Below are 18,743 nucleotides of genomic sequence, written 5' to 3' on the forward strand. Positions count from 1 at the left end.
AAGGGTTGGCTGACAGTGGGATATTTGGGTTAGATCTGAGACATGTTGACCTGAGGGTAAATGATCCTTTGAGTAGTAGAACTTTAAATATGGTGAATAGGGTTTTCAGTAGCCTCTCACTATATTAGACTTGGTCATCTGGATAGGAGCCAAGGGCTGGAATGCCAGAAGGGGACAGTTTGGCTTCTTGTTAACCAGCGTGGTATTACAGAAGCTCTTTTATTACTGGCATGGTGAATCTAATTATAGAATTAACCATCAGTTCAGGGGATTGTCTGCCCTGAGTGTGGTACTCTCAGTGTGCCCATCCCAGGCATCCAGTCACACAAGCCATAAGAACAGAAGGTGTAATCAGAGGCTATTTTAATAAAGATTGGAGACCAACCCATCCAACTCTGGCTTCATCTCTGGAGCCACTGCACAGTGGGAGGTAAACATGGGAACCAAGGACCAGGATGCTCCTCTACAAGTGTCTGCAACTGAAACGAGGAGCAGAAAGGCCAGACAGATTGTGACCTCATCTAATGAGCTGTGACTGCTAGGTGGAGTGACAGAGCACATGCATATACAGGAGGTTATCCAGGAAGAAATTCTCTGGGTGGAAACAGATTGCCACTGCTACAAATAGCTGTGAGGATTTACAGAAGTGCGTGGTTCCTTCTAAGTAGGAAGTTAGATGTTTCCTGATGTCCAAGGTATGCAAACACTCTTCTTTTGGTAGAATATGGGAAAACTGGCTGGTTGATGTGGAAAGGTGACACCACCTTTGGAGGAGTATGGAGGTAAATCTTGTCCTTCAAAATAAGACTATATGGAGGGCCCAACATTGCGAACAGTACTGCTACTCATCTGGTTGTGGTAATGGCTATGAAGATGGCAATTTTGGTGGCCAACAGTTCAAATGGGGAACCTATAAGACTTGACAGAACTAAGTTCAGCTCCCCTGGTGGAAATAGGGTTGTGTCCTAGAGAGTATAATTTGACTAAGCCTTTTAAAAACCTTATGTACAAGTCAGTGGAAAAAAATAGAACTGTACTTTAGGATGGAATGCTGAAATAGCCAATAGATGTACTATGATCAAACTGCTAAACCTTGGTGCTTCAGGTAAAATAAGCAGTCCAGGGTATGTTGAACTGAAGAACAAGATGGAAAAACCATCTCCATTTAGTTCTAAAATACTGCGGGGGGGGGGGGAGAAAAGAGAAGAGAACATAGACTTCAAGTACATGAAAAGTTATAAAGGGTGATAAATTGTTCTCCTTAGCCACTGAGGCCAGGATAAGCAGCTTAAACTGCATCGAGATATTTAGACTAGACAATAGGAAAAACTTCCTAACCGTAAGGGTAGTTAAGCACTGGAACAAATTGCCTAAGGACGTAGTGAAGTTTGTCATTGTGTAAAATATTCTTAAACCACCAAACACCTGTCAAGGATGGTCTAGATGAGTGTTTTTCAACCTTTTTGATACCAGGGACAAAGTTGCTGTCTTCCTAAACTGTGTCAGGGAGATCAAGGACTGGGGCACTGGTCCAGACTGGCTATTGAGAAACACTGATCTAGATAATACTTAGGCCTGCCTCAGTGAAGAGGACAGGACTAGATGACCTATCAAGGTCCCTTCCACTCTACAGTTTTATGATCCTATTTAGCATATCTTCTTGAACTTTCAAACAAAGACAGCTCTCTAGTATCTAGCCATGGAGTGTAATGAAGGGACTGTAGGGGACCATGATCTTGGGAGATTAGGTCCAAGTCCAGTGAAAGTGACTTTCACTGACACTGCCAAGAGCATAGAGAACCAGTGTGACAGTCCCTTGCTAGGGTTATAAGTCTGACTCTGGCCTTCTCATAAATATAAAGGGAAGGATAAACCCTGGCCAGAGGAAAAACCCTTTCACCTATAAAGGGTTAAGAAGCTAAGAACCTCGCTAGCACCTGACCAAAATGACCAATGAGGAAAAGATACTTTCAAAGCTGGAGGGGGAAGGAAAACAAAAAAACCAAAGGGTCCTCTGTCTGTGGGATGTTTTTGCCGGGACCAGAGCAGGAATGCAGGTCAGAACTCCTGTAAAGAGTTAGTAAGCAATCTAATTAGATATGTGGTAGATTGTTTTGTTTAAATGGCTGAGAAAATAAGTTGTGCTGAATGGAATGTATATTCCTGTTTGTGTCTTTTTGTAACTTAAGGTTTTGCCTAGAGGGATTCTCTACGTTTTGAATCTAAATTACCCTTCAAGATATTTACCATCCTGATTTTACAGAGGTGATTCTTTTACTTTCTTTAATTAAAATCCTTCTTTTAAAAACCTGATTGCTTTTTTCATTTTTCTTAAGATCCAAGGGTTTGGGTCTGTGTTCACCTATGCAAATTGGTGACTATTTTTTATCAATCCTTCCCCAGGAAAGGGGGTGTAGTGCTTGGGGGGATATTTGAGGGGGGGTTTCCACGTAGGCACTTCCCCTGTTTTGTGAAACACTGTGGTGGTGGCAGCTTTTAACCTAAGCTGGTAAGAATAAGCTTAGGGGGTCTTTCATGCAGATCCTCACATCTGTACTGTAGAGTTCAGAGTGGGAAAGGAACCTTGACAGGCCTGATACGGTCATATCTTTAGTAATACTTGTGAAGGAGTGGGAGTGATGGAAAAAGCATGGAAGAGCCTGCCTGACCATGGCAATAAAAAACATCTGTTATGGAACCCAGGCTATGATGCTGTAGGAAACAGAACTTTGACAGTGTCAAACAGGTCTACTTGGGAAAATTTGCACTACTGGAAGCTGTGTCTGGCCACATCTGGACAAAGTGACCACTTGAATCGCCACAAGTGATCTGCTCAGGCAGTCTGCTAGGTCATTCTATATCCCCAGCAGATAAGATACTAAGAGCAGCAGATCTACTAAGTTAGCAATGTAGAGTTCCCAGAGTAGAGTCGCCTCCTGACAGAGTGGAGAAGGGTAGGCTCCCCTCTGCTTGTGAAGTAGAATGTTTCAAAGGATTAGCAGGCTGCTTCCCCTAATCTGTGATCAAAATATTTGGCATGCCAGCCTGAAAGCTTTTCATTCTGACATGGATGTGTAAAGCTAAATCTTCAGAGGACCACAGTAGTTGTGTTCTCAGATAGATGCAACTGGTCTAGGATGGAGAGCTGATCACTAGCATCAGCATCAGTTGCAGGCAGGCAAATGAAATGCATGCCCATGCATCTGTGGACAAATCCAGACAATCCAGGAAAATGAGAACATCATGAGGGTGCCCTTACCAGAGGGTATGTGATAGCAGCTTGGTAAGTAGATTGATGTCAACCAGCCCTGCAAAGTTCTGAGGCATAGTCTGGTGTACTGAACTATGTAGATGCAAGAGGCTATATCCCAGAAGCCTCAAACAGTTTTGTGCTGCTGTGACTGGGTGAGCCTTCAGACCTACAATTGACTGAATTGCCTGGATCCTGAAGTCTGAAAAAGACCCTGGCTTGTAAACAGTCTAGTACAGTCCCCATAAACTGTAAAATGTAGTAGTAAAATGTAATTAATTTTCTACATTAATTAATAGTCCCAGAGGATTAAACATGGACTGGATCAGGGCTACACTGCTTTAACTGCAATTTGCAACAGCTCTTCACAAGCCAGTCATCCATGTAGGAGTAAACCTGAATTCACGATCTTCAGAGGAATGCAGCTGCTACTCCCATAAATTTTGTAAAGACCCTGTGTTGCCGACAGGCCGAAAGGAGTACAGTGAACCCAGAATGATTGATTTACCAGAAGTCAGAGGTACTCCCTGTGTGCTTGATTGCAATATGGAAATAGGCATTTTAAGTTGAGGGCAACAGTCTCCAGGTTGAGGATAAGAGATGTTGGATGACCATGCAGAACCTTATCTTTTCAAGAGCCTGCTGAGTTGGACAGAAAACTCCCTTCCCCAGTTCATTGTTGGGATTAGGAAATAAATAAAACCCCTTCCCTCTGAGACCATGTGGAATCCACTATGGCTCCCAACTGAAGGAGATGCTGCACTTCTTGAATAAGAAGCACCTCATAAGAGTGGTCCCCAGAGAGGTCTGGAGAAGGGGGTAGAAGCAAACTGGAGAGCATAAACCATTTCTTCAGTGCTCAAGACCCAAATTATTTGGACCAGTGGGATCAGCCATTGTGGAAGTGGGACAGTTGAAGAAGGTGAAGGAGTTTGGTCTGGGAGATGGAGACTGATATGACAACCTAGACCAGCCCATCAAAGTGACTGCTTTGTACTTCCCAGGTGTCTTAAAGGGACTGGAGATGGAGCCACAGCAGCATGAGGGGAAAAAGGCCAATGCGCAGGTCCTGTTATGGAGATTGAGCAGAATACCAGTGCATCTGCTGGAGCTGATAGTGCTGTCTAACTGGGGCAGGTGTGCACAAGCCTAAGGACTTAAAGGTGGCTTTAGAGTCCTTAACCCCACAGAGCTTACTGCATCTAGTTTGAAACTAGTGAAAGGACCCTCAAACAGTAAGTCCTGGATAGTATTCTGGACTTCATAGGGAAGACCAGAAGACTGCAACCAGATCTGTGCTTAGCAACTGCAAAAGTCATGGTTCTAGCTATTGAATCTGCTGTATCCAGTTGCATCTGTAGTGATGCGCTCTCTTCCTGGTCAATGAGGATAGAACTCCTGCCTCATATTCCTCATAAGCAGCTCTCAACTACTCCATGGAGCCACAAATTAAAACTGTATAATCCCAGCAGAACCTTCAAACCCCCATCAAATAAATCTGCTAAATAAGTCCAGCCTTTTAGCATCTTTTGATGCGGGGTGGCAGCCTGGTGCCTTGTCACTCCCTCATTAGCAACTGTCATGACCAATGAGCCCAATGGTAGGGGAGTACAGAGGTACTCAAAACCTTGGGAGGGTACAAAGTATTTTTTCTGCCCTTTTTTGAGGTGGGAGGCAATGAGGATGGAGTCTGCCATAAAGTTTTTATAGGCTCTAGTACTGCCTCATTTATTGGCAGTGCCACCCTGAAATAAAATGTCAACCAGGTGATTGAGGACTCCCTGACCTGCACACTCAGGTCTGAAGACACTTCAGCAACTCCTGATAAACTTTAAAATCATCAGGAGGAGGAAGTGAAGTTACCCCATAATGAAACAGCTGCACCTGGAGAGGATGAAGAGGAAGCATGACTGGAAATAAAATCTCTTCTACCACCTGTTGCTCTGGCTCTAGGACCTGTTCTTGATGTTCAGTATCAGGTCTGGTATGACTCTGGAGATTGAGCTGCCCAGTGCAGGGACTCCACCTGTCTAGACAAAGATACCATGTACACACTGAGGGGGAAGATCTGGAAGCTGGGGGAACCCCCAAAGGTTCCAAACTAGCCACTGATGTGGCCAGACCCTATTGGCCTTGCCACATTCCCATGGCAGATCCCATTTACTGGTTGTGTTGGCAGGCTGGGAGAGAAGATTGTGAGGAGACCAGCAGGTCCTGCTTTGGGCTTTGAGACGTACCATCCCACCTCTGAGTCTGATGAGGAAGACTCCCCTTCCTCTGACTAGTGAGGGACTGACCCAGTTTGTGCCAGAGGCTGGTGCCGAGAAGCTGCTAATCACAGGAGCATCACCATCATTACAGGTTTCCCCTTGGACAGTACTGAAGAGATGCCTATGTGGAAAGTAGGCTACTGCAACACCAAAGGTTGAATTGCCAGTGCTGGATGTGGTAATGTCATTGAAGGATCCAATTCGTATGGTAATGGACACCGGTACTGACTAGCAGAGCTGATTCTTTGCCCCCAAATGCCTCCAGGGTAGTCAGCACCGAGATAGTCACTTGCAATGCTGATGATGAAAACTGCCACTTCTGTCATGGCGCTTGACAGGGCTCTTTGCAGCACTGGAGCTAACCATACTAACTTCTCTGAATTGGTGGCCGAGTATTTCAGCTTAGGTTTCTCAGGTGCACTCTACTTAACTCCTTCTTGTCCCTCTTTGCAGACTTAGAGGGCGAAGACATTTCCCTGGCTGGGGCTTCTTTGTAAGTCTTATTTTTTCCTCAGTAGTGGCAAGGGAGATCAGTGCTGAGATTCAGCTGAAGGCATGCTGCTCACTCAAGTTGCAGCACTCAAAGTCAAACTAGGGCAGCTCTGATGGTAGCCTGAGCCCTGCGTTCATCAGAAGAATTTCAGCCTATCCTCCATTATGGGCTGCAAATCTGGCACTGGTCTGGTGTGCCTCACCCAAGCCCTTCAGGGAGCTATTCGGGTCACTCACTGGCACAGGCCTCCAACAAGAAAGTCTGAATCAGTCATGGGGAATACCTCAATACTGTACACAGAAGAAACTTGGAAATGCAAAAAGCCACTAGCCCAAAAAGGTGTGTTTTTTTTTTAAAAAACACCTAAGACTTATTAACTATACTAGCCAGACTAATTACCAAACTATATTATATGCACTATTATACACAAAAACAGAACTTTTTGGTATTTAACAGGGTTCCAATGACAGTCACAGGTGGTAAGAATGACTAGAGGGGCCCAGGGACAGCTCTGCTCTTTATACCGGCATGCAGTGGTATGTAGCAGCAGGGGGAGCTTGAGCTACCCAACAAGTATTGCTAAAGGAAAAAAAGTCTTATCACTATGCAGAGGGCACAGACACCAAGAGTTAATTGTACATGTGCAAACACAAAGTGGTAATCCCATTATGTGCCAGATCCCAAATTGCTGTTCCAATAAATTGTTGTGTTTTGGAACATGCTATACATTTTATTTTGAGACAATTATATGATTGATTAGTGAGGGGAAAAAAATCAACCTACCTCAGGCTCTCATTTCTTTGTGGGCATGTCAGTTTTGCAAATCTAATGAGGTAGTCTAGTTCTTTAGAAGGCAAATATATTGCACCATTCAAGCCACCTTTGAAGTCTTTCTGAACATGCTCTTGAGTGAAATTCTGCAGCACATACTGGACTTGCAGTATTGTACGCAGCTTTTTCTTCTCTGCTTCAAGCTTCGTTATAGTCTCCCGTCTCTGAGCCTTCCTCTGTGCTTTCAGCAGCTGTTAGAATACAAGAGTGAGTTGGCCCACTAGACAGGCTATGATAACTGATTGGAAATTAGAAACTGGAGGGCCAGATTTATAAAGATAGTTAGGCACCTAAAGATGCAGATAAGCGGTTACTGGGATTTATAAAAGCACCTAACATATTTAGGCACTTTTGTAAATCACACTAAGCATGTTTCTGAATCTTTAGGTGCCTAAATACCTTCACAAATCTGACTTTGTTTCTAACCTTTCACTTGATGCCAATTTCCTCTTTGGCCTACACTAAAACATGCAACAGTCATCTATAATAAGTCAGTGACATATTTGAGGTTTGTAAGCTATGACGTTAAATTACTTTGAGTGCTAATTAAAAACATGATTTTAATTGTATCATGAATTCCATATATTCTGCTACGGGAAATTACATCATGAATCACTGGCATTTTGCCCTTCTCAGCTAGATTTTACATTACTGTAATTACATGTTAAAATAGTTATGAATATGCTATACAGTGAATGCAAAAGTGGTCAAAAATGCAAGGAAAGGTTTTGTATTGTAAATCATATAACTACTATTTACTACTGAAAGAATACTTCAGTACAGAAGTTCTAGTTGTCACAGTACACCAGAACCCCACAAATACTCCCTTGATTTTCCTGTATTGGCACAATACAAATAATTGCAAGAGTCCTAGGAGAAGTAATTTCGGTAACATGTTCCCCAGTGTATTCTGTGACAAGCCCCCCCCCCCATACATTTTGTGGCACATCCGTATCAAGCTCTGCAGAAAAAATTTAGTGATTTCCAAGTCATTCCAGAACCAAGTAAAAATACACTAAAATTGCTCTATTTAACTATTGAGCAGTAACATTTGAGGACTTTGATTTGCAGCAGTGTAATAAAGGAACAGTTAGTTAGCATGGAAGGGCTGCAAGGAGTTGTTTTTCTAATGCTCACTTCTGGAACATTAAGCTTTAGCACATTTTTGCAGAACCATACTTGGTAGAAAGAAAAAAGACAAGGAAAACATGAGAATCCAGTGATTATGCTTCAATAAGGGCGCAACTAGCTATTTATAGCTTTTAACTTTTCATGTAAACATCTTGTAATCTAATGTACCCCAGGGAAGAACATACATTTATATGGAACAGCAACATGGAAAAGTAAATATTCTTAAAAACAGGAAATGCTCTTAACAGTACATGTTAAATTTGACTGAAATATACAGATGAGTACAAGTTACATCCAGAAGTTTAAGAAAATAATGGCTATAAGTACCCAACTTATGATGGTGGCACAGCCTGTAGCAACTTCCAGGACTCAACTACTCTAGAAACAGTCTTTTAACCCTTTGCTTGCCATTCACTGGTTTTTCACTAGCCTAAGGACTAAGTTGTGCCTGAAACCAATACAAATGCAAGAGAAAAGACTTCAGGTCCAGCCAATAAGACCTGTTTTATGCAACCTTTCATATCCCAGATAAGGCAGGATAAGCCCTGGATTAGAACTTTTGAAGATGACTATGTCTGTTGGAACACCAGTAGGCTAATTTCTACTCAAGAGAACCTCAAAGTTTCACCTAATGGTGAAAGGCTTTGTAAAGTGAAGTAACATTCCCAGTTCTGGGATGTGAGCATTGTGTATGAGCCCCAAATACTGAGTAATTTTCCCATTAGTGTTTTTGGCTCTTCATAGCCAATATTTTCATTCACTTTTCCATTGTTTATTTTGTGCTTGAAGCTAAGTAGACTGGAAGGAGTGGAAACTGAATTTTGCCTTTTGCATACAGGTGAAGTATAATCTAGCTTCTGCAGTGAGCTTCTGCACTTGGTCCACTAAGAACTGAGAGTTCACTCCTGAAACCGAGACTGCCAAAAAGGGTGGTTATTGCACAAATTGATCCTTGCCCACTTGAACCAGAACATCCTGGAGTCATCTGAAGTTGACTGCATTTTGGATAGATATTTGAGCAGTAGTTTTATGAAACTAGATGCTCTTAAATCACTGGCCTTCATGTTAGTTCTACCTACAGTATGTGCAAATGTCTAAAGTGATCCTGTACCTTGACCACATTTTCACCACTCTCCAGACAAAATTTCAGCTTCACTGTTAGACTGAGGCTATCCTGCTGTTCTACATGTTAATGTTACCTAGCCATAAAATCAAAATTAAAAAGCTAAATACTAGCTTTGCATTCTAGAAAATGAGGACTGACTATCTGTAAGTCATGACTACCAGCTCTAACTTTTTAGATTAGTACATTAGACAAAGTTCAGAAGCTGTGTGTAACCGTGTATCTGATTGTTTTAGAGGTTTAGAGCACAAAAAGAGTAGGTTTTACTTACATCTTGGCTAAGTCCAGAAAAAGTCTTTTGAAGCTCCTTGGCAAACTCCAAATTGTGTACCACTTCATCATATTTCTCCACTGCCTCCTGCAATAGGCAGATATCAAACTAGCAGTGCATTTATCATGTTTAATTAGTGATTAAGGCCTAACAATTTATAGTAAACTTAATATTTTTCAACTGTTAAGCTAAATTATACAGCTTTTATTACAAGTTCAATTTTGTTTATAACATCAACTTTTAAGTCACCTCACATGTGAAGTATTTCCTATTGTTACAAGGAACACCCAAGATTACCATACCTGAGGTTACGAAGAAACTCATTTAAGATTGGCTAACTATATAGACACTTTCACCATTTCCCCATATTCTTAACTGTAAATTCTCCAGGGCAGAGACTGTCCCTTCATACAGGTTTGTAGGATGTGAAGTGCAATGCTACCTTACCCTGATTGGGAAGTTTGGGCACTATTGTAAATTTGTATTATTCATCTTTCCCTTTAGTTTATGTCAGAGCAACAGTGACAGAAAATGCATCAAGATATAAAACTATTTTATAACCACAGAAACTCACAAGTTAAAAGTGGCTTCAGATACTGTTCCCTTCTTCAAATTAGTTATATCCTTTTTAAAAGGTGTACAATATAGCTAGCTTCATGTTCATAGAATGTTTTTGGAAATTAGTCTTCTAGAAGTCACATCTGGAAAAGGAATTCCTGTCTGCTTCTCTAACACATCTAACCAAAGTTTAGTTCATTCAAGACCAGATAATGGAGCTTCTCTGAAATAAACACTTAAGATACAGTCTTGGTTGTTGAACTCCCAAGTCTATGTTTCATGAAACTGGTTAACAGCAACCCCAATCATATGAATTGTCTAGTTTTATTAAGTTTCGTAAGTGCTTTGGAGGTAGTAATTCCTGCAGTATTTCTAAGTTAAACATTAGAGCATTTCGCTATTTCATGAGACCCAGAGTGAAAGCAATTAGTCCAGACCATTTGTAATTTATAATGTGAAGTTTTAAAGCTGGATTAAAGGGATGCTCTCAAGTTAATGCCAGACCACCTCAACTGGGAGCCTGTGTTCTTTGTATTCTTTACAATCTCAGAATTCAGTTAACTCCTCCAGGAATATATGTAGAAGAGTAAAAAGTGAATTGGTTAGACTCGGATCAGATATTTACCAAGATAAAAAGCATTTAGAATCAGGAAGAGCTAGTATATAGCCATCAATTGTACTTGCATAAAAGTAAGCAGTCCTTTCAGGCACCAGATTAATTATGTTCAACAATTTAAAACAGAGCACAGAAACTAGCTGGAAAATTTTACCACAGCTTCAATTTGTTTTTCTGCCCATAATGTTTTAAGAGATGTTACTGTATGTTACCAACTGTTTTAATGCTAATGACTTCACTTAAGGCAAGAATTTTGAGACCAGACCCTAATAGCGCAAATCTGGTCATACAATATTGATGTCATGCTCTTATATTTAATAGAGAATTTCCAATTAGAAACTGGATTTTAAAGTGGATCCTTTCTCTCTTAATCTTTTCAAAAAGATGTTACTACTACAACACTATAATGCTTGCATTTGGACAGAAATGAGTTCTCCAAGAAGATACCACTTAACACTGATGCCCCTATATGGTTTCTACTCAACATGAAGTAGAGTTCTTGAACTCAAGTTTGAGAATTTGTTCTGAAACTAGCCTCCATCATGATGGTCTCTAAAATTAATCTCAGAACAGTAGAATTTGAACATAGAAGTTGCAATGTAAATTTAACCCCCTTGCCCTAATCTAATAGATTAGAGTAGGGGTGGGCAAATTTTTTGGCCCAAGGGCCACATCTGCATTATGAAACTATGAAGGGCTGGGTAGGGAAGGCTGTACCTCCCCATATGGCCTACCCCCATTCTTTGTCCCAGCTGCTCCTTCCAGAGACCACCCTGACCCTAACCACCCCTCCAGGACCCCACACCCTATCCACCCCCCCACACTGCCTGTCCCCAACCCCTATCCACACCTTCAACAGGCCCCCAGGATGCCCATACCTATCCAACCCCCCTGTTCCCAGTCTCCTGACTGCCCCCCAGAATCCCCTGCCCCTTATCCAACCCCCACTGCCCACTCCCTTACCATGCCGCTCAGAGCAGTAGGAGCTTGCAGCCCCACTGCCTGGCTGGAGCCAGCCCCACCGCCCACACTGCCCAGCAGGATTGGCAGCCTAGAGAGCTGGCAGCACGCTGAGACCGCAGGGAAGGGGGAACAGCAGGGGAGGGGCCGGGGGCTAGCCTCCCTGGCCAGGAGCAAAGGGGCCAGGCAAGACTGTCCCACAGGCCGGATGTAGCCCATGGGCAGTAGTTTGCCCACCTCTGCATTAGAGGCACATGCAAACACATCAGCTATAAGCAAGAGGGAAACAAGTTTTATTATAGGTTGCATAATAAACTATATGATTAACATGTCAGTTTCTTGTATCTATTACTTGTATTACCATAGCACCTCAAAACCCTAGTCATGTAGAATGGTACAAGACAACTGAATGGCTTACAGTACTTCAGGCTAATTTGTAGTCAATAAGTGGCTCCTCATCTTTACAGACAAAGAATACTAGAGTCATTAGAACAGTAAGTTTAACATTGATAATTTCTTGTGTAATACTGGGACCTAACCTGTGGTCTCTTGAAAACTAGATTAGTTCTTAAATATGCAGATTACATTTAAAAAGCTAGAGTGGCAGCTTTGAAAGTCTATTCAGCCCACAGAGTGGTTAAGGTACAGGCAACCACAAGCTCTTGATCCAGAGAGAGCTACGGACCACCACTTGGAGTGATTTTCCCCACAAATTAGGGCTCAGTCTTCCCAAGCTAGTGAATACTAAATGCATGTTTCATTTCAGAAATGACGGACTTGGCCTGTGAACAAGAGATTAATTTGAAAGCAACAGTGCCTGGTGAAGCAAGCTGACTATCACATGCACACTTGTTAAGAAAGTGGAGAGTATGACAGATCCTTAAGTGAACCTGATTGGTCCCTTAGGGTATACAATATTGGAGTGATGCATGGCTGACTGCAAAAGCTGCTCTCCTCCAGAGATGGAGTTGCCAGGATGAAAGGGGAGCACACACAATATTAGTATTTATGAAAATTCCATCTAAGAAGCTCAGATATGAACCTCTCAATCCTCTTGCTGCAGGGGAGAAAATTTTTTCCCCTGAAAGGGAAAGTTAGCATGGGGTTGCTCTAGGACAGCTTTTTACATTTAATATAAAAAGTTACTGTGGTTAAAGCTTGTTACACAGAATGCTCTGTCACATTTGATACAGGCTTCCCAGTATTTTAGTCATCTTAGTCTTCTGGTTTTTAGTTGTCTATTAATGACCTATAGTGAGACTGAATTTTTTAAATTCTTTTTTTAATTACTGAAAGCGTTAAGAAAAAAGCCACTTTAACATTAGGTTAACAGTGTAACTTAACATGTTGACATTTTTTGCATCTCAGATCAAAAAATGAAAGTCAATGGTTTTATAGTTTCATTTGTCATTTCAGATTCAGTGTTGCAATGTGCAAATTGCAAATAATGCAAGGGGATTATTTACATAGTAGTAGTATTACCATAACACCTAGGAGCACGATATGTTCCCTTCATTCATTCCACAGCCTAAATTTTCTAGATACAGCCCCTTAAAAGAGTTTCCAGGACCACCCTCAAAATATGATTGGTTACTGAATCCTAAAGAAACTAGGAAGAGTAGAAGCTGTTCCTCAAGAACCCAGTCCTGCTCAATAGTCTCAACTCCAATTAATCTCAATGGAAACCAAGTACTCAGCAACTCTGCTCTTACATTAACAGCAGGCTCTAGCCCACACAACTCCAAGTGTAACTGGAACAATTTGATAGGCATAGAGGTCAACTTTTCACTTGATAATGAAATTTCACCTCTTCCATTTCTAGCATGTTTTTAGAATAAAAAGGGTAGGAAAGACAAGATTAAATGTATTTGGAAATGATTATTAATTGCCGAATGGTCTTCATTCTAGCAGGCTTTGTACCATAAAATTATTTTCATGTATTACTTAAAACAGTGGTTTTCAAACTTTTTTCCTAGCAATCCAGTTGAAGAAAATTGGGCATGCCTGTGACCCAACAGAGCTGGGGGATGAGGGGTTTTGAGTGTGGGAGGGGTTCAGGGTTGGGATGGGGCTGGTAATGAGGGGTTCAGGGTGTGGGATGGGGATGAAGGGTTTGGGATGCAGGAGGGGATCTGGGTTTGGGGGGCTCAGGGCTGGGGCAAGGATGAGGGATTTGGGGTGTAGGAAGGGGCTTGGAGTTTGGGAGACTCAGGACTGGGGTACAGGGTTACCTCCAGCAGCTCCCAGTCAGCAGTGCAGCCAGGGTGCAGAGGCAGGCTTCCCGCCTGTCCTGGCGCCGCAGACTGTGCTGTGCCTTGGAAGCAGACAGCAGCAGGTTCAGCTTCCAGGTGGAGGAACTCTAATGGAGTGTGGAGCCGGTGCTTGGGGTGGGAGCAATGCATGAAGCTCTGTGGCCCCCTGCCTAGGAGCCACTTCCAGGGTGCAGCACAATGTTGGAACAGGTAGGGACTAGCCTGTCTTGGCCAGGCAGCACTGCCAACAAGACTTAACAGCCTGGTCAGCACTGCTGACCAGAGCTGCCACAACCCAGTCCCTTCCATTCCACGACCCAGTTCTGGATTGCAACCCACAGTTTCAAAACCACTGACTTAAACATTGTAAGTTTTGTCCTTCATCACTGTTTTTCAATTGTAAGTAATTCAGGACAGGGACTGTCTTCTGTGGACAGTATATAGTAAGCATTACTGAAATACAAGTATTTATCTGAAGCTGCTGCATTAAGGAACTAGGGCTAAGTCAGATGTGGTATTTGATACATAACCCAAAAAGCAGAAGTTTAATAAGCACTGCCATGAAAAATGACAATTCTGGTACTTTTGTCACAAGTTTGTAAATTTTTTTAGACTTAACTTTAAAGAGGGATTGTTATGTACTACAAAAATTCTAAACTGACCATTCAGATGGCCAAAGTGATAAACCAAAGGGTCTAGTTTAACAAGCCCTCAATTTTGATTTCACCCCACCCCCCTTTACTTGTCTACACTCCCCATATCATAGAAGACTGAACTAATCAGTTAAGGAGATTAACAAAAGAATGCACGCTTTTAGGAATTTTGGAATTAGTTACACAAGCTCTAGAATCAATCTTATGGAGGGCAGAACAGTGAAAATGGTAGTAGGCACTAAGCAAAGAATATTTGCCTTTTAAAAGAGGCAACATAATATTTCTACTAAATAAATTAAAGCTAGTTTCCTGAACTAAGTCACCCCTAACTGGCAGTGTTCCCATTACATTTTAGTGTAATTTTTGGTGTGACATTCTACATGTCAACATGCTGCCATGCATTTTGATCAGAAAAAGCAGCATTTAACATGGGACAATTTAAAAAAAAAAAAAGATATGCAGAGGGTTGTATTTCTCAGCCATCTACCATTTGTGTCCAGTTTCCCTTTGCAGCAGTATCTATGTCCTCCAATAGACTAGTAACTCAGCTGGCTTCTTATATAAAGGAGTTGAACTGTTGTGGCACAACAAGAATCCAGCTGCATCAATGAAGGCTCCCCCTGGACTCATCTCTGCCAATGGAAGATATTCACTGATCACACTGGGACAGCCACCCATAACTCTGCTCCTGACCTTTAGGCCACCTTGGGATAATTCTGCTGCCAAGGCCATATGGGCAGCCTCAGGAGACTTGTCTACATTGAAGTTATATCATGTTAGAATACAATCTTGGAGAGTTCAGAAAACAAGACATTAGGATTACTTTAGCTGGTGATGGCTAACCTTAAATTAAACCTAGTGTTAATGTCAGTTGGATTACAGTTATTGCCGTCCCTGTCTACACCAAGTGCTAAGCCATATTTATCATGTGTTACCACAGGTGATGGTTATGTTTTAACATGACCATTTCCCAACGTAGACAAACCCTTGATAGATACCACCCCAAAGACTGCAAGTGCAGATGACAGGTTGAAGGCATAACAGATACTTAGTAACAGGTGGACATGATGTGCTTAAAGAAATGGGACTTGACACATGCTCTGAAATTAGGTCTGTTTACCTCAGTACCCAATTTGAAAGTTAACAGGATACTTTTTTAGGGCAACCCACAACTGTCACTTTTCAGCTTGTCTACAAGAAGCAAGCCTATTTCATTTTGCTTTGTGAATACTATTATGCAAGTTTTCTGGTGGTACTTAATGCAACTTCTATAAAGCTATCACTGCTAACAATTATGCAACAGAATTTCTCAGCAACTTCAGCCTCATCTTCGACATGTTTGAAGCTTTTAAATATTACTCTACACAAAACTATTTACCAAGACAGGTAAGCCAACTCACCAACTGGTCCTGATTGAGGGCTTCTCCCTTTTTCAGGCGATCCCTGTAGTCTTCAAGTTTGAGCTACAAAGAAAAGGTTTTCAGTCTGTTATAGACTGATTATGCATACATCATAGAAAGAAATTCAGCTTTTCCATGTATATCCTAAGCTTCAGTTGACATGCTGCAACTAAAAATAATGTCACTGGTTCTGTCCATTTTTCAAATCAAATTCAAGCTTCTCTTTCAAGGCACTGCACAACTCTGCCTATATTTAAGCCACTACCACCTTTATGCCACTACTTTATGCCTTATGGCCTGCCATCTCTTCTTGTCTTGTTGTCTCCTTGGTCTCACTTGCATTGTCATGCCTTTCATATTCCTTCGTAGGCCTTTAACTAGCTTCCTTTATCTGTAACATAGGTGCCCTGACTCGTTCAAATCCCTCCTCTCCGAGTGCCACTTTTGTCTAGCTTTCCATAGCTGAACTACACTCCAGTGTACACTCCTATTCTGACTACCTTATTCTTAGAATAAAAAACCCAAGATCTATCATGGTTCTATATGCAGTATATTTAGAAACTAATCTTTTATAATCCTCATCCTGCCCCTTCCTCCCTCCTGATTACCTCAGTATCTAGTTTAGCTTAGAAAGATATTCAGTGCAGGGACTACACATTTCTGCTAAGTTCCTGACTAATTCATTATATACACTAAAAGCTACAAAGACTTTCATTAGCCTTAATAAGTTTTGCAAACGCAAGACTTGCACAAGAAACTCAGCACTATGAACCACAGCAACAAACACCACCCCTTGAGGGTATGCAGCCAAATAAAACATTAACTACTTATATATGCACCAATACTAAGAGCAGAAGCAGCTAAGGAAAAGAATGCATCCTCTTTCAACTATTTGAGTATTAATTTATACTGTTTTTGCATGACTATGAAAGGCCCACTGTAATGCACACGCAAGGGAAGAATCAAGGATAGCAGGGAAATACCAAGGTTAAATTTATTGGTTCAGATAGAATACCACTACAGTCTGTGGAATTGCTTTAAAGAAATTAAAGCTACTGGAGGAAAAACTCCAGTAGAAGGGCACTAGGATGCTGCCTTCTGCATGAGCTATGCATATCCCCACATTTCTTAGCCAAATATCTTTTTTACTTCAAACCTGTATTTTAGAGCACTAAAACATGGAAAGTTTGAACTCTGGTGCAAAAAAATCAATCTTATTTTCAATGAACTTTTAAAAATGCATCATCTTGATTGATGACAGAAAAAGATTCCTCCCAAGTGTTTTAAAGTAACATGTGAAAACAGCTTGAGAATGCAAGGGCTATCTCAAACATTTCAGTTGCAATGCTATAAGTTATCCAGCTGTTTGAATTCCTAATTTAAGATTTTGCTGACATTCAACTACAGTAAATCACAAAAAAGTGGCCCTCTTGAGTCCTTCAAAGTGACAGCTCCTTTACAGACTGCTAAGCTTTTTACTAGAGCTTTCAAAATGTTTAAAATCAAAATGAGATGAAGAGCAGAATATTTTTGCAAGATTCTACATGCCTGTGAAGTCCAACCGTCAACATCTATAATAAGTGAAGTGCAATACATATTTAATATGACCTTGCACTAAGCAGTCAGAGGAAGCAATTTTATTAACCTGTTCCTTTACATGCATCATTGGATCTTAATATTAGATGCCTATAATCAATACAAGCAGAATACGAAGTTTTCCCACAAGTCTGATTATGGGTTAGATTTTAACTAAACTAATTCTATTGTAAATCAGATTTAATCCATTAAAGAGGTATTCTCTTGCACACTATTCAAGCTTTGAAAACTACTGCAGAAAACAAATGTTTGAAGCTGACTTATCTAGCCATTTAGATACATTTACATTTGAGACAATGTTAGAAACCTATGCAATTTTATATACAACTAATCTGATTCCTCTTTTCAAATATATCTAAACAAAAGCCAAAATGTACAAAAATCAGCAGTGCTATATATTACTCTGATGAAATCCCAAACAGAGGATATCTTATTGAGAACTGCTGCTGAATATGAACTGCTTTTATTGATTTTTATACTAGCTGCAGCAAACCCATTACATTGCATACCTATAGAGTATATAAGATATAAAAATAGATTCTTATAGCAAGATTTAAAGTTTACTATTGATGAGCTGCAACGTAAACTTGATATTTAATTATCAATTTCTTCAGCATAGCAAAGAAACAAGTTACCTTCTTTTTCTCAATGTTCCTGATCTTGTGTTTGAGGCAGATAAGTCCATTATCAATGTAAGTCTCATATGCCTGGGAAGGAGAGGCAGCAGAGTTCAGAGCAGACTGCAGGGGGCTCAGGGGAGGCTGGATCTCCCCAGGTTGGCTTGGGGTCACCTGCTGCTTGGCCGGCTTCATGCTCTTGTCCTCCCCCCCTTCCGAGTGGCCTGAAGGCGATGGGCAACGGAAAGGGGATTGGGAAAGCTGCACCATTGAAACGGATGGGCCTGCCAAAAAAAACAAAAGACATTTGTTTAGCTCTCTTCCCCTCACCCAAAACTACAGCATTTGTATAAGTATTTACACTAATAAAGCCTTAAAACATGAAATTAAGACCTATATAAAAATCAACATAGAATCTTCCCTATCTCTTCTCCCTCACTCCCTTGAGATATCACAAGTAGGAATTTCAAACCAGGGGACACTTTATATTGTATAAATCCCCCCACCCATCCAGATAACTGAAATCCTTCACACAGGCAGTATTAGGCAGTGCAGGGGGATGATTCCAGAAACACAAGTGTCCATATAAAACTAGGCCAGTTCCCTGCACTCACAGGGGAAAAAACTGCAAGTAAGCAACTGCAGATTCCACTCCCACCTTCCAACCCCAACATGTATTTAACTGGTGTAATTGCAGAGCCAGTCTTCTCCCTCCCAACTCC

At 41.3% G+C, this 18,743-nt stretch overlaps 1 protein-coding gene across 12 annotated transcripts in view; it reads right to left on the bottom strand.

Moving 5' to 3' along the window:
* The window catches only part of CAPRIN2 (caprin family member 2), a 70,885-nt gene that overhangs the window by 51,029 nt on the left and 1,113 nt on the right, over positions 1 to 18,743 (bottom strand). For all 12 annotated transcript variants that reach the window (XM_038397123.2, XM_043518182.1, XM_043518177.1 and 9 more), the window contains exons 2-5: positions 18,040 to 18,305; positions 15,809 to 15,871; positions 9,370 to 9,456; positions 6,797 to 7,035 (exon numbers count right to left, since the gene is read on the bottom strand). In XM_038397123.2, coding sequence (XP_038253051.1) covers positions 6,797 to 7,035; positions 9,370 to 9,456; positions 15,809 to 15,871; positions 18,040 to 18,291 — 641 coding nt within the window. In that variant the 5' untranslated portion in view covers positions 18,292 to 18,305. The remainder of the gene's footprint in view (positions 1 to 6,796; positions 7,036 to 9,369; positions 9,457 to 15,808; positions 15,872 to 18,039; positions 18,306 to 18,743) is intronic.

Source organism: Dermochelys coriacea, chromosome 1, assembly GCF_009764565.3.
Source record: "Dermochelys coriacea isolate rDerCor1 chromosome 1, rDerCor1.pri.v4, whole genome shotgun sequence".
NCBI classification, from domain to species: domain Eukaryota; kingdom Metazoa; phylum Chordata; order Testudines; family Dermochelyidae; genus Dermochelys; species Dermochelys coriacea.